Raw genomic sequence first — 16,205 nt, 5'->3', positions numbered from 1 at the left:
TCCCAATTGTAAAAAAAGAAATGCTGGCCTCCTGCCACTCACCTCCACCATCATATGTGCCTTCCTTTCTCCTCCCCTCCGGAATCTGTGCTAGTTGCTCCACATCGGAGCAGAAAACCAGCACAGCATTGAAAAGAGCAGCCTGGAATTTATTTATGATGTACACACTGTGGTAATGTTGCACAGTTCACAGCTCTTCTCTATTCTGAAGCATACCTAAAATTCAGTCATTGATTTACAGTTCTAACCGGTTGTTAATAATTTGGAGGTCTGGCACTGAACTACGGGCCAGTAAAGGCTTGAACTTTTTCGATGCAACTGACTGTCCAAAATAAAGAGTTCTGAAGTGATAACACCTCACATTTATAATGCTTCTTTGTCAGGAACATATTGTTTTATAGATCCACTTATTTTATATTTCCTTGGAACTATTTATTTTCACTTTTCCGAATGCATTTCAAGCTAATTGTTCTTGAGGGAGTATGGTATTTATTCAATACTGTATGGTTCACTGATTACGTCTCATTAAAAACATAACATCCATGACTTGAAGAAAAAAAACAAGCATTTATTGGTCTTTCGTATGGTGCCAGGCCTCATAATACCCTGTGCAGTGGAGGAGCATAGAAGGCAGCCATAGTGGAGAACAAAATGTTTCCTTCTGTGGCTGTGTCATAACCGTGAATAAACATATTAAGAATCTAGTGTTCACGATAATGACACTCAATGAAAGTGATACATAGTAATCGGATATGCCATTGTGATCATACATTCGGAGTTGGGCTGCAGCCTAGAAAACTGAAAGTCTGTCTAGCCCTTATCCTAGCCCTGTCTAGGTTGGATTTGGAAAGGTTCCTTCAAAAATATTTGTTTTTGTTCTCTTACCAAAATAATGTGTATTTGCGGGCAGCTAAGGCCCTCCAATTTTTTGTGATTACAATGTTAGCCCATCTTTTCACATTAGAGCATACTGATGTACTCAGTGTTTGGGCTGAAAGCTATTTTTCAAGTAATTAATTTATTTCAAGTCCTTTAAAGATAGATATTTTATGTAAGAACCAACAAATGTGTTATCTCTGAAAAGTAACGAGGAATCTAGTGTGATCCTTCTTTTGGGCATGCCAGAATGCGGTGAATTATACTTCATTCACACTAGAACTAAACGTGAACGCGGATTGAATCAGTTAGTTGCATCATTCTCCATTTTTGTGGGAACTCAAAATGGTAGCTTCTCATTTGCTCCTTGAAGGCTGAGGTCTTTCTTGGGGCGATCTTTGTCAGCAGACACACGTTGGCTCTCTTGGATTAACAAATTGATGTTGATGACAGTTTCCCTTTGCTAAAGAATTTACGATAGGTTTGTACATTGATTTTTTTTCTTCTGTTGGAGAGCAGAATTGGTTTTAACATAGTTTCTCCAAAGCTGCCTTGTGAAAGCCCTACTGCATTTTGAGCTAACAGGCCTTTAAGGTATCAGCTGCTGTACCTATTGTTTTCACACCTCCGACAGTTACAGCATGCAGGGCACGGCCTTCTCGTGAAGTGACTTGTTTTCCAGTAGAGCTAAGATGAATGCATTGCTTTCTTAAAGAATATCCCCATCTCATCTGTTTGTGGTCTACTATGCTGTTTACTTCACATGCATTCTTTCATCCGTTTGTGGGGGTCTCTTTCCGGAAACGTACGTACAAACTTTTCTCCAAAATATATTTGCCCGTTGCTGGCTCTATTGTGTAACCCTATGAAAAAAAGCAAAATGTTTGTATCGATAGTTTATTTTTCTTTTGGGGTTAAGGAGTGGGGCACATTAACGTGTAGTTGTAAATGAAGAGGTATTAACCGTTAACCCAATTTAGCGCTTGTAAAATGTGTTTTTTGCCTTTTAGATTATTAAATCTTTGCTCATCCTGGTCGCCACGTTTTAGCATATTATATGATCGGTAAAACATATTAAGGGCAGAAATCTCTTAAAGTCTTGTGACAAGTTTACATTTCTGTTGACTTCAATCGATGTCTAAATGTCAAAACTTTTACATTTGTCTGAATGCTGTAGGCTTGAACAGGCACAAGAGGAGAACAGGACTGTTGCAGTTGAAAAACAAAATTTGGAGCGCAAAATGATGGATGAAATCAGTGATGCGAAACGTGAAGCCTATCGCTTGAGAGAGCTGAGAGAAGGAGCGGAGTGTGAACTAAGCAGACTGAAGTATGCGGAGGAGGAGTTAGTGCAGGTATGGGAATACGAGAATTGAGTTGCAACAATTTAGAACACAGCCCCCCAAAAATATTTGTTTCCAAATCTAATTCCGTATGGTATTGCTGTGACGTCTAAACGTATACACTTATTTACTTCTGTTGCCATTATTCTAATTCGATCGAAGTGCAATTTCTTATGGATCTTTCCCAAGTTGGTTCTCACTTACCTTTGCTCCTCAGATAATTTTTTGAATCCAGTTCTTGGCACAGTTATAAGCGGTTGTATCAGAACGAGCTTCTGCCTCTTTTTTTTTTTTTTTTTTTTTAACTGCAGGCTTATACTAATTTATGCAGATAATTTACCATAACCCTTATTCACCTTCCATTTAAATCAATTTTTCTTGACAAAATGCAGGTAATTTAATTATTTGTCAAGGGGATAGCGAAGGTCAAAACAATCATAGCTTTTTAAAAAGAGGTACATCAACCAACGTTTCAGTAGTAAGCAACGGTGTAAAGTAGAACTTGTGAAAGTACTGAACTTTGTATCAAGCATCACGTTTCAGGATCATGCACTGTCACAAGAAAGTGCAGCGGCAATCAGAAATGGATGGCTCCATTGAATTTGCTCCTCACGTCCAAACGTCCCAGGATTAAAATATTGCATCCATTAATAACAACCCATAAGTAACTTCAATGTAAGGGCTGGGGAGTATATAAGTTCAAGCACTGCATTTAGATATTGGCCTATCCAGTTTGGATTGTAAGGTTTTGGTGCCAAAGCTCAGATCAGATTCTTATAAGGGTCTGCTGCAGTATCTGAGGGTCTCTTAGGAATTGCTGGGGGCATGTAAGGATTAGCTGACAGTGCCTTATGGTCTCTTGAGAATATTTTGTTGTCATTTGAGGGCACACCACCGATCTCTAAGGGCCCGTTGGAATTGATTAATTTCCAGGTGAGTGTGAGGGCAAGCTGATGGTCTTTGAGAGCAGGCCTATGCATTCTGAGTACCTGCTAAATGTGCCTGGGGCAACTCCAAGTCCCTGGAGCAGTAATGCACCCCCTTGAGATTGACGGAAGCAGGAGGCACCACCAATGGTAGCTCCTTCCTGTCTATTCATCTTTCAGTGGTGGTGGTTGCTGCACATTTGGTACATTGGGATGGTAGTATTGAAGTACGACAGAGTCCACATACGTAGATTTTTCCTTGCATAATCTTGTGATCGGCCTGGTCTGAAGGCTGACTGATGGCCTCTGAGGCTAAGTAATTCTGAAGGCAAGCTGGTCTTCCCTTATGACAGATTATATCTTTAATAAGCTGCTAAGGGAATCCAATCACCATCCCAAAGCATCTGTGAATCGGTTGAGGATTTCTGATGGCTAGTAATTCCTCTGCTCACCGATTTGAGGTGTTTAAAGATTAGTGTGTGGTGTCTTACCAGGTCTCTGAAGACAACCTGTTACTGTTTGAAAGTGGACTGAGATTCATTAATGGCACACTAGAGTGTCCAAGGTCCACGGAGGGCATCTGATGATTTCTATAGGACAGCTACTGTGTCTGAGGTCATGTTGTGTAGGTCTGATGGCAGGCTGGTCATGTATAAAATCCAGGAGGTTTGCCTCCGGGCCAGCCACGTTCCTTTTTACTGTATGAGAAGGTCTCTCAAGGCCAGTTGGTGGTGTCAGTGTGGGCTGAGGGTCTCAGAAAGCTTGCTAGATGTCTATAACGACATGAAAGAAATATGAATTCTAAACAAATGCAGGTTGTCCTTACCTTACAAAGGGAGCTGTTCAAAATACATGTTGTGCTCCTGTACTTGAATATTTTCCTTTATAATTAAGGAATTGTAATATCTGTGTTGATACTATCTGTTACTAGCTGAGTATAGCAACTCTTTAAGAAATGTTAGTAAGATAACATTTACACAGGTGAATTGAAATTGCTTTCTTTTCCTCTTACACATCGTGGTCACCTCTCTTGCTTGCTATCACTCTCTCTTTCTACATCTGTAGTTTGAAATCGAACAAGGGTATATCAAGGTAGAAAGCACGCTTAAGTGAGTTAATTTTATTTTAAGGTATGTTTTATGTGAGTGGGATGATGCAGCTCATAGAGTAGAATGCAGTGCATACTGTAGGTAGACTCCCACATCTGACAGATGCTTTAGTCCTGTAGAATCCCTCTATAATGAAAATGAAGGGGTGGGGTCAGAAACACCTTATTGTGTATGTCATATGTTTCTAAGATGGAATACAAGAAAGGCTGATGCTGCTTGTTAGTAATTGGGTTTCTGATTGGCAGAGGTAGGCACCCTGTCCAAGCAGAAACCACAGTCCTAGTCAGGTTAAGTCACGAACACACCCTAAATTAACATGTGCTCACCCCCGGTAGCTTGGCACAGAGCAGTCGGGCTTAAATTAAGAGGCTGTGTGTTAAGTATTTTTGCAATACTTCAAACAGTAAAACTGTGACAACAGTACACAAAAAGATACTCATCAGTTTAGAAGAATAGAGCTTAATTTAATGAACAAAACAAGACCAAAATGACTTAAATAATTTTTTAAAGAATAAATGTAGAAGCATTGAGGGACAACCGGGGCAATCTGGTCATCCTGAACCAGATCAAATCTGAAAAGTAAGGGCGACCACAATGAAGCACAGGTCAGATACTGGGACCAGCCTTTGTCCGCTGAAACAGTATTATGGTTGGTGGGTGGGTCAACGGGCAAAGCGTCTGTGTCAACCCCAAGGATGTAGGCAATGTGCATTCTCCGATCCGTGCAAAGTCAGGGGATGCATCAGAATGGAGGTGATGCTCTGAGCCTTCGGCAATGCAAAGACCTTGATCCTAGCAGCAGTTGCAATGCATCAACGGTGATGCAGGGTCCTCAATCCTCGCAGCAGCAGTGATGCATAAGTGGAGATGCGCCAGATCAGAGTGGCGAAACAGCGTTGATGCATAGATTTTTAGCAGTTGCAGCACTTTATACCCACTTCCAAAGGCCCAGGACTGCAGTAGCACCACTTGGTAGGGCAAGACTCTCAGATACCAGAGTCCAGGTGCTATAGGTGATGAAGTCTTTTGTGTCCCTGAAACTTCAGAAGAACAGGAGGCAAGCCAGCATCTCTTCGAGTTAGTTTGGTTCTGAATTGGAGAGATGTAGGTCCAATCATTCTCACTACCAGGCAAGAAGGACATTAAGCAGCAGGTTAGCTGAGCAGGAGTCCAGCAGAGTTAGTCCTTTCAGCAGCAAAGCAGTCCTTCTTCCTGGCAGAGCTTCCACAGGTCCAGTAGTGTACTGAGATGCTGTTGTCTGATTTACAGTACTTACACCCAGTTGTGCCTTTGAATTGAGGGAGACTTTAAAAAAAGAGAGGCCTTTGAAGTGCACAGAGTCCCTGCCCTTCCTACCCTGGCTCCAGACTCACTACATCGGGGTATGCAGTCCTTTGTATGGGGACAATACACAGCCCATTCAGATGTGTCAGCTTCCCCCTTCCAATCCTTTCAAGGATGGCAAGTCAGTCACACCTAAACCCCCTTTGTGTGTGGCTGTCTAGAGGAAATGCACAAGCCCAGATGCCACCCACCCTCGACATGTATTCAGAGACAGACAGAAGACACTAAATGGCTAAAGTAAGAAAATACCAACTTTCTAAAAGGGGCATTTTCAGAATTACAATTTAAAATCTCACTTCACCATAAGTTGTGATTTTAAATTGTGATTCCAGAGACACCAAACTTTGGGGGTCACATGTCTTCCCAACTGGAAACTACACTTAGAAAATGTAATAAGGCAATCCTAATGCTATCCTATGGGGGAGATAGGCCTTGCAGTTGTGAAAAATGAATGTAAGAGTTGTTCACTACTAGGACATGTAACACTTGAAAGTGCATGTCCTACTTTTTAAATACACTTCACCCTGCCCTTGGTATGTCTAGGGGCCTAACTTAGAAGTGATTTTCATGTACTACAAAGAGAGTTTTGGGTCTGGCAGGAGGGTTAACTTGCTAGGTCGACAGGACCACTTAACTCTGCGCACACAGGCTCTGCATTGGCAAGCCTGAGACATGTTCAAGGGCTACGTAAGTGGGTGTCATAATCAGTGCTGCAGGCCCACTAGTAGCATTTAATTTACTATGGGCAGGATGTACGATGCAATTTTGTGGTTGCGAGAGGTGAAAATCACCATTTGCGACAGCAAAATGACCTCGTAAAATGTACCATTGCTAATTTGTGAGTCTGTATCCAGTTACTGACTCGCAAAATAGGGATTACGACTTGCAACTAGGAAGGTGTGTTCCAAGTTCACCCCTTCCTAATTGCGACTCGCAGGCCCATGTATGATTGTTTTGTGACTGTGAATGCGGTCGCAAAATAATCGCAGTTGACACCAATTTTACCATGGAGATAACCCATTTGCAAACAGGAAGAGGTCCCCACTGGACTCCCTTTCCTGTCTGAATCGTAGTGAAAGTTTATTTATTTTTTATTTTTTATTTTTTTAGAGCAGGCAGTGGTCCCATGGCAGCAAAAACGAGGTCAGCAAAACAGGAGGTCTGAAGGCAAAAAGCCAGGGTAAACCTATGCCAAGGAAGCCAGGTCTAAAACAGCTCTTCATTCATCTTATAGAGCAGAGAACGTCATAATATATTTTTAAACTTTGTAGTTAATTATATGTTTTAGTTATGTAAACGGTCTTGGAAAGCTACAATCAACTAAAAAAATTGACCGTCTGAAAAACTACAGCTACAAACAAACTCACTTGCTTCTTCCCTTTCCTTCTTCATATTTGCTAATGTATTCTTTCTCACAACTGCCACTCTGCAGAAGAGTGATAGTTTCTACTGTACCACATTCTCCTCTGTTCCAGCAGGTCTTTTACTGATGATACTTCCAACTGCAGATTGTTCACCTTAAGAATATCCCCAGATCCCAGGCTGGATCCATAGAATTTCTCAGCAATGCTGCTGCATGCTGAAATATGGAGCCGTGTGGCTTCACTGTGGCTTTGTATTGCCCTGGAAGTGATGGAGCAGAGCCGCAAATAAGCACCACTTGTATGCGCTGACATCAGTACATTTCTTTCAGCGCCATTTGACATGGATCTAAAGTTCTGCTTCCAGTTTTGCCGGTCTTTTTAATGACTTCCAAATTTCTGCAACAGTACGTTAGGGAACATTGTTCCCACTGAAAATGACATCATACAAACCGTGCTAGGACTTCAGGAAGCAGATATTGGTTACAGATCTGCATAGGTGTTTGTGGTTCTTGTACTCCTGTCACAACTCTTTAAATCATGCCAGTGTGACCTTATGCACCCAATGCAATTCTAGTGTGGAAGATGAAGTTCTACATCTCCGAGAATTAGAGGTTGTAGTTGAAGATCCAAGTTGTAGGCCCTGTCGCAGGCTGCTTTCGTGAAAAGTCCATTGCCCAACCAAAGTCTTCCAGTGATTAAAAGTCTAAACATCATTAAAAGAAGGCTAAGTAGGACTTCACCCCATCTGCCACTTATAGTCTAGTGAGAATACACAAAGATGTCAAATTGGAGATTGCACACCTCAGGTGACAACCGATTCTGGCCTTTAAGCTCAACAGAGCCACAGGGATCTCCAGTAGGACTTTGCAGCTAGGTACACCCCAACGCAGCCTGCATCTTCAGGACACGCTACCGGGCACACTCGCCCTCTGGTTTTGGCTGATAATGATGTGGAAGAGAACAACTCACTCCCTTTTCATTAAACTGATGATGCCTTATTTTAAGACCGCTAGAGTGCCAGTGGAATAAACACCTCTCCTGAAACAGCTCTAGATGCGACACATGGGACAAAGAGCCTTGTTTTCACTGGTGATTTGGAGGACAGCTGATGCTCTCTACTTGAACTCGCTTGGTTTTGGGACAAAAACAAACGTGTTAACTGAGATGCTTCAGTCATTCGGATTCATCTGAGCCATTATTTCTTTCTGAAGAGGCTGTGAGAAATGCATATATGAGCTTCAGTGTATATTTACACTGCCCACATTTATGACAAAAGTATGTTTCTGCCAGAGCACCTCTTTGCTCTGGCTAGGCTGCAGAACAACCTATTCTTTATATTCCTAAGTCACCCCTCAAGTATGTCTTGTAGGCTCACAGGCAGGGTACTGATATATAAAATAGGACACACTACATAGGCCTGGCAATACCCTTTAGGCTGGGGTAGAATTATAATCTTTATTTTACACCTTCACTTAGAAAAGGGCCAGAAACATGGTTTAAAGTTATGTCCTGCTTAGTTTCTAATATCTGACTAAATGGCTTTGATAATGTACGCATAAAAGTATCATTGTTTGAGCTAGAAGTGGCATAACACCATTTCTGCTGTGCATCACACCTCAGGGCTGGAATTCACAACCTTGGCTGGGAAAAGTGACTACTCTGACTCAGAACAATGACTTGCCTTTGGGCACAGGAAAGGCTAAATGAGTGTTAATAACTGACCATGTTGCAGTTATTTAAGCGAGGACATGAAAAATTGGCAGAACAAAGGCAGTTTTAGCACCGCTTCTTTTGACTTTGAGGTGCTAGGGAGGGCTTCTCCTATCCATTCCCAGGGCCCTCCTGGACAACCGGTCACGGTAAAGGGGATAACCAGTTCTGCCACGTATCACACTTCCAGAGCTGTCATATACGTCTTTGGTTGGGAGGTTAAACAACCCTGGCACAGGGGAAGATGGCTTGGCTCTGGGCTGACTAAAAGCCAATGGGTGTTAACCGCTGACTGGATAGAACAGTTGGCAGAACAAAGGAAAGTAGTATCACTTTTGACTTGGATCTGACAGGGAGGGCATTTCCTGTTACCTAGACAGTCTCCCGCCATAGTAGCAGGGAAAACCGGTTTTGGCCCTGTTGGGTGGGGAGAGACCAAAAAGGTGACAGGCTTGCCCTGTGGTAGATCGGTCCCACAATCTTGTACCAGGGTCTCTTGGTAGTTTCTAGTTTCTCCTGTGTAGTTATTCAGTATGGCGAAGAGATAGACCTGCAAAAGGAGATGGGGAAAACTACTAGGAAATTGTGAGGAATGGGTGGTATAATCCCTCCAGTCACTGGCTAGTGCACAGGCTAAATCTGGTACCTCTCCCCCCCCCGCCCCCACCCCCACCCCCACCCCCACCCCCTGTTCCTCAGAACATTCCTAGAGCTGGTAAAACTCCATCTTGAGAAGGCCATGCTGGAAAAAGAAACCTGACTTCTGGTGCCTGCTGGAAGAAGAGGTGTCACTCAAGGACTTCTGAATCCCATTGTCACCCAGGGACTGTAATTGCTTTCCAATGTTCATGTGATTGACTTCCTGTTTAACTGATTCAGGGACACAAAAAGCAGAAGGACTCATGAAAACAAGAGGGCACAGCTGATTAAGAGGACTAGACTCTGTGGGAGACCTGATGGAGTGAGGCCTGAGGCCCAAAAAGGATGGCCTTTAGGAGCAAGGGGCTGCAGTACTGGCCATAAGAAGCTTTCCCAGTTGGTTCAGGCTGTGTTTGAAGGTAAAACCTTTGGCCAGTCCGCATGGTATAGCCAGCCTCAGCTCCAACGTAGTCAGCCTGAAACTGCACCAAAATCCTGGTCCACATCGAACTGTTGTTTTCCACAGTGCTTGATTGGTTTTTTTCTAGGCTCTTTTTCCTTAAATTCTTTAAAACAAAATTGACACCTCTGGATCCCATTAAAATATTTCGATTATCTAGATGTCATTTTTGGTCATTACATGTGTCTTTGTATTTTTCTAAACTTTTTCGGGAATTTTATTGTGTAGTGTGTTTTTTGTTGTTGTTTTTTTTACTTTTAAATTGTTGGTAGTACTTGAACTTAGCACACTCCTCTCCTGGGTTTCCCTTCAGCTTGTGTCATAGCTACAAGGGATTTAGCAGAGCTTTTCTTAAGACTGTGCTTTTATCTAGCTAAACTGCACTTATTGGCTCGGTAGGGGTGTCTCCTCTCCGAAATGAATAATTCCATATCTGACAGAGCCTTTACTGGTACCCTTATGGGAGCTTGGCCCAAGCTAAATTCATACCCTCTGGTCAGTCCACCTACTGTTACATGACGCAAACCTAGCTCCTGGAGGCTTGTACTTTCTAACCAAACTCCTTGCTACTTAAAGCTTGATTTTTCAGGCTTTGACAAATAAGGTCATTCTGAATTTTCTTCTCACCAATCTCATTGACAAGAGAATCTAAAAGAAAGTAAGCCCTCGCAAAGCATACATTTTCTTCAGTAAGTTTAGTCCTCACATCTATTAATGTGATTTATGTTCTTGGAAGGTACACCCGGGCATAGTACAATATGGCCAGTGAGCTCCTGCCAGCAGTCCCTATGGACCTCTGGGCCTCTTTGACCGAAACAATACATGATTGACAGTTTGTTGCAAAGTGTGTACTCTGAGCTAGCTTGGACACTACTGATTGCAGAGGCCAGAGCTACTGACACTTCTGTTGTGTTCAGAAGTCATGCGTGGATCAGATCAGCTGGGTTTTTTGGCAGTGAGCAAGCATCCCTGTACTGAGTGTGCTCTTCAATGGCTCACGTGAAGAAAAGGCTGATTCACCATAGCACATGCTTTCCAGCTAAACAATTTACTCCCTAATACAAAAAAATTCAGAAGTTATTCCAGGGGGCTAGCTTACTGACAAAGCCTGCCCTCTCAACCTGTACTTCAGCAGCCAACATACTCCTTTTGTGGCCATAGCCGTTGCACCATGGGCAGACATTCTCCAATCAATCCTCCTCTGCTGTTTCAGCTATCAAGCTGATTTAGTTTGCCTTCATGCTCATGCGTGGCTCGTCAGATTAAGGACATGACATTTCATCCCTGGCTCGAGATCCATACATCAGGCAGATGGTTCTTAAAGATTATGGAAAAGGGCTAGGCCTATTACCTCAACACCCCTTCTCCACCTTACTCACATGGGAGCAACTTTCGAAAGAACATTCAGCAATCCGGATGCAGGAAGACCGCCTTTGTTTGTTCAAGGCTGCCATAGCATAGGTATCAGAATCTGAGAAGAGGGAAGGATGATATTTGGTTACTTTTTTTTTACCTGAAGAAGGATGGAGGCCTTAGAACTATTTTGGGCTCCTGCCCGCTGAACTCCTTTGTGGGCATGGAAAGGTTCAAAATGCTCACTCTGGTTCATGTCCAGTCAGACCTGGATCCAGGAGGTTGGAGGGCGCCCTCAAACTTGTAGGACATGTATTTCCATGTACTTGTCCTGCAGTCCCAGAGGCTTTACCCGCAATTGAAAGTGAGTCAGGAAATCTAAGTTTACTTTGCTCCCCTTTGGCCTTCCCTTGACTCTCAGGTGTTCGTAAAAGTAATGGCGGTGGTCACTGCCCATGTTTGGAGGTTGAGAGTATACACATACCTGTACCTCGAAGGCTGGCTGCTAGACGTGAGCTCACCATAGTCTGAGGTAGGCCACTGCCGAACAAGGCCTGTAAGTCTTTTACAGCGAGTTCTCTCCCTACCTGGCATATTGATGTGTTAGATAACCAGATTTTAAATTGTTCTGTGCAAATGGAGAAAGGTAATTCTCTTGATGAGTTTTTGTTAGGTTCACTTTTTTTATTCAAGCCAATAGTGTTTTAAAGGAGCTTGTATTTATCAGTAGTTGCTTGTTCTGGTATAATTTTGCCTTTTATGGAATGTGTTGTACTTGGACTTCTCAACTAGAAGTAAAACTGGCTCTAGAAGGCTCAAAATAGTAATGATTCTTGTTTGTGGGGTAAAAAGCTGTCACCATATTACTCCGAGTGAATAGACTTTTCACTGATTATCCATTAAACAACTATTAAACTGGTAGCAGAAATTAAAATATTGCATCTAAGATCAGGTCGTGGAGGGCATGGCAAGAAGGTATCTGACCGTCTGCATATTCCCAATGGCGTTCTTACTGTCACAGAGCTTGTTGGTGTTTATTACTGACGGGATGTGTTGCTGGTTAGTTTTGTAATCATACAGTTCTGCTCTCTCCTAGCCTCTCTCCCAGTGATTGCATTGAACGGTAATGTATCCTGTGTCACTTGGTCATTGTTCGTGACACATTTCCTTTTTATATCTTAAAGGCTGGTACGTAGAGAACACTATAACATCTGGAAGAAAGCTGCAGGCTAAGGTCTAAGTTCTCCTTTTATCGGGCTGCATTTCAGTCTAGCCCACTGGTGTGTTAAACTCAAATTGTATTAGAATAGTAAACAGTCCTACAAGAAATCTCGCCCAGTAATGGGAACCAGAGATGTTTAATGGTCCGCTGCGCCGTGTTCCTATGCTAGCAAATAGCCCTTACCTAGTTAACTTCACTCAGGGTATTTCGTCTGTGCTCGAACTGTTCATTTTAGAGTTTTGGAACGTACAGTGCATTCAGGCTTGCCATAAACTTGCAATACTTAATAAAAATTCCTGCAGCTTCTGACTTGAGCTGGAGCAGCAATGCCTTCCATAATCAGTCCGGCCGTGGGGAGGATAAGGCCTCCTGCACGAACTAATTTACAACTTGTTCAGCCTCGCATTGACTGATAGAAAGTGGCTGCTTGACACACCCGTCGTAAATTTGTAGTTTCATTCACCAAGTTTCAACTCCCATGTATTTTTGCCTATACTAGTACCCCAAGCTTCAAGCCTGCCGTGCATGAACCTAGCCCCCTCAATTGAGACAGTGATAACAGAATGACTTATTTAAAAAATTGAAAATAATGTTTCTAATCGTGGGCTCCCCTCGTTGACATTCACTCAGCTTTCAAAGGAGATGCAAGGTCTTGCCTGTTCACATATGAAAACTAAATTCAAAATGCCTTTGTAAGTTAATACAGCGTGCATCATTAAGAACATTTTAAAATGTAGCTAAAGTGATATTGTTTTTCCGCAAGTGCATATTTCAGAGATGGATAATGAATAATTTTTAAACTCTCAAGCCTCTGTTTTCATGCAACCTGCTATTCCTGTTCTAGCAGGGCAATATCACTCCCATAGACATTTCCTTGCAAGACATAAGACAATATATATATATGTAGATGAATGATATGTTCTGTTTAAAGTTGCTGTTGCCCCTTGCGAAGAAGTAGGTTCGGAACGTTCTAAACTCCTTAGAATGTCTGTTTTTGGATCACCTGTGTGTGTTTGGACGTCTGCTGTGAGTGAGTCTCATTACTTTATTCTCAATGGCTGTAAGGTTCTTCAAACAGGGGACTAAGTGCTAACTGCTGGTGCCCACCTTTTAAACTAAGGTATGTTTCTCTACAGCTAAGGCAAGAGGCTCAGTGTTTGTTGCACCTGAACATATATTCACAAGAGTGCACCCTTGTATGCGCTATGGAAAGAGGGCTGCTGTCTAATTCATCCTGGCGTATTTGCACAGGTAGCCTGTTGCAAGATGGGACTATGAGTAAATTGGTTGTGGCTTGTAGAGTCCCTATAGTTTATTTGCAAAAACAACAGATTGACGGAATGCAGAACAAATCAAACATTCACCCCCAGTCACAGACCTGGGTTTAATAAATACTTTTTTTGCTTGCCATGCCATTCCAGTTTGGACCCAGCCATATGCAAATCAGTCTTGACCCTGTTCCCATGGGAGCAGTCCAGTCCGAACTGCCAGACCAGGTCCTCCCTCAAACATCCTGGGACCGGTTTCAGAGTATCACCCTTGATCAGCCAGACTAGCTTGAATGTGGTGGCATAGCAAGCACAGGACCCACGTCTGGGCATACCCTTTCCACTTAGGGTGACAAATGCAAAAACAACAGATGATGGACGTAATGCAGAACAAATCAAACATTCACCCCCCACTCTCAGATATGGGTTTAATCCAAACTGGGATAGCATGGTGAGCAAAAGAATTGATGGATTAAACCCCGATCTGTGACTGGGTGTGAATGTTTGATTGGTTTCTCCTTTCGTCCATCATTTCTGTTTGCTTGATTTTGTCACTATAATTTATTTGGGCATCCAAAAATAAGTAACCCTATATTTTTTTGTAGCTATACAGTGACGCTGTAATGCATTAATGTGAGTCTGAAGTGCATGACTGTATTCGCACTCTAGGTGAAAGCTGAGCCAAAATATAACTTTGCATTGGCTCAACATAGAGAGGTGATTAAAGTCTTTCTATGTGCTTAAACAGCTTACAAGTACAAACATCATATTTGGCTATATTTGCAATCCTTTACACACTTTAGGTTTATAAGTACCCCTTCTGGGCCAAGTTAATGACTCTGCTGCCCTGCAGGCAGATCTAAGCCTTCCCTAAACAATAGATCCATTTGGAGGGGATTAATTATTCTTGTTGAAAGAGGGCAGTGTAGAAATCTTTGTCAACTGGCACACCCCTTACAAGCCTTGACCTGCCTTTCTTTCACAGGTACAAAAGTGAAGCAGGCACACCCTGGACACCAGTCACACCAGGTGTCCCCTTCTGAGGTCTTGGAAGAAAAGACTCCATTTGTAGTGGCACCAGGAGAGGGAGCTGTTGCAAATCCAGCACTGATTCTTCCATTCTCAAAATGTTATCCTGCTGTGCAGGAAGTCTGCTCCTAGAACATGTCTGTGAGTGTGGAGGGTTGATAGGACATCTCTGTAATGGGCAGAGGCAACCACCTTTTTTTATCTCTCCACAGCAACTTTTAAATCCCTACTTAAGAGAGAAACTCTGGATAAGACAATAGTAATGACAGACCCCATGTGGATCAACCCCTGCTAGAGCAGAGGGAAACACTTGACTTTTATTTTCTTGGGTCTTTTCAGACTCTTGTCTCCATGGCTAGGTGGCACTGGCCTCCACACTCCCTGGGGACACTGAAGGGAGAACTTGCTGGGTACCTGAACATTGTGTAATATTTCATGCTCTAAGTCTCCTGGGTTGTCCCAGGGAGAGTTTGGCACCATTATTGTGTATCACTGGAGCTGGGATATTATTCCAAAGGCTCTGGGGTGATAAACCTTTTGTTGCCTGTGCAACCCTAGGGAAGGTAGTAGAAAGACTTGCACTGCATTATTTTTGAACAGGTATTGTTATTGATATGCGTATGTTAATGGTAAACACTGTCTTATGCTCCTGTGTCAATGAAAGGTGGCACCATATTGAAAGGTTTTGAATATTGATTTGTATTGTTTTTAGTGCATAATTTGCCTTCAATTGTGGGTCCTGCTGGCTGCAATAAAGGGCATTCTCCACAAATCATGGAGGGAATCGGTAATCGTCCCATTTAAAAAAAAAAAAAAAAAAAATGTTACAGGTCTTCAGCCATCCTGTTACTGTCCCATCTCTCATTTGGACCCCGCATCAAAAATATTAGGAAGCCAAATCTCACAAAAACTTGAGATGTGGGCGAAACAAAATCGTTTTTTGTCAGAAACCCAATTTGGGTTCCAGCATAGGAACTGTTGAACAATCCCTAAACTTCTGCCTTCTAACTGAAAAATAGGGAGGGTCCCTTATACATGGCTTTTATGGACCTCTCTTTGCTTTTGATTTGGCGACTAGGGAGAAGTTATGGGACCTGAATAGCAAAATGGGCATTGAGACCCTGCTGGACCTGAATAACGCTGTCTCTGCATCCTGCTTCCACCACCGAACTCATGGGGAGACTCCAGGGGATCCAGAATTAAGCAGCCAGACTGACTTCAAGCTGCCAAAGAGGACCCATGTCAGCCAGCATCTGAAAGACCTCCACTGGCTCTCCATCCAAAAAATGATGCCAATTCAAGCTCCTGACCCACGCCTAGAAAGCCCTCCACGACCAAGGACTAGCATACCTGAGCCACCATTTGAGCTTCCACCTACCTCCCAGGAACTGCCACACACCTCACCCTCGCACAGGTACTACACATCTGCCACACCAGAAGGCGCTTCTCCTCGCTGCCAAGTACTGGAACACCCTCTGCACCTTGCCTTCTCTGACCAGCTTCAGGAAGGGGCTCAAGACATGGATCTTTGACTGACTCCACAGCACGGTGCCTGGATACCC

General features: G+C 43.0%; 1 protein-coding gene across 1 annotated transcript in view; it reads left to right on the top strand.

Annotated features, from left to right (window-relative positions):
- The window catches only part of STIM2 (stromal interaction molecule 2), a 350,713-nt gene that overhangs the window by 315,287 nt on the left and 19,221 nt on the right, over nt 1-16,205 (top strand). The window contains exon 7 of the mRNA XM_069202138.1: nt 2,054-2,231. Within this exon, the coding sequence (XP_069058239.1) occupies nt 2,054-2,231 (178 nt within the window). The remainder of the gene's footprint in view (nt 1-2,053; nt 2,232-16,205) is intronic.

Source organism: Pleurodeles waltl, chromosome 1_2, assembly GCF_031143425.1.
Source record: "Pleurodeles waltl isolate 20211129_DDA chromosome 1_2, aPleWal1.hap1.20221129, whole genome shotgun sequence".
Taxonomy (NCBI): Eukaryota; Metazoa; Chordata; class Amphibia; order Caudata; family Salamandridae; genus Pleurodeles; species Pleurodeles waltl.
This window is presented reverse-complemented; position numbering and strand designations above follow the sequence as displayed.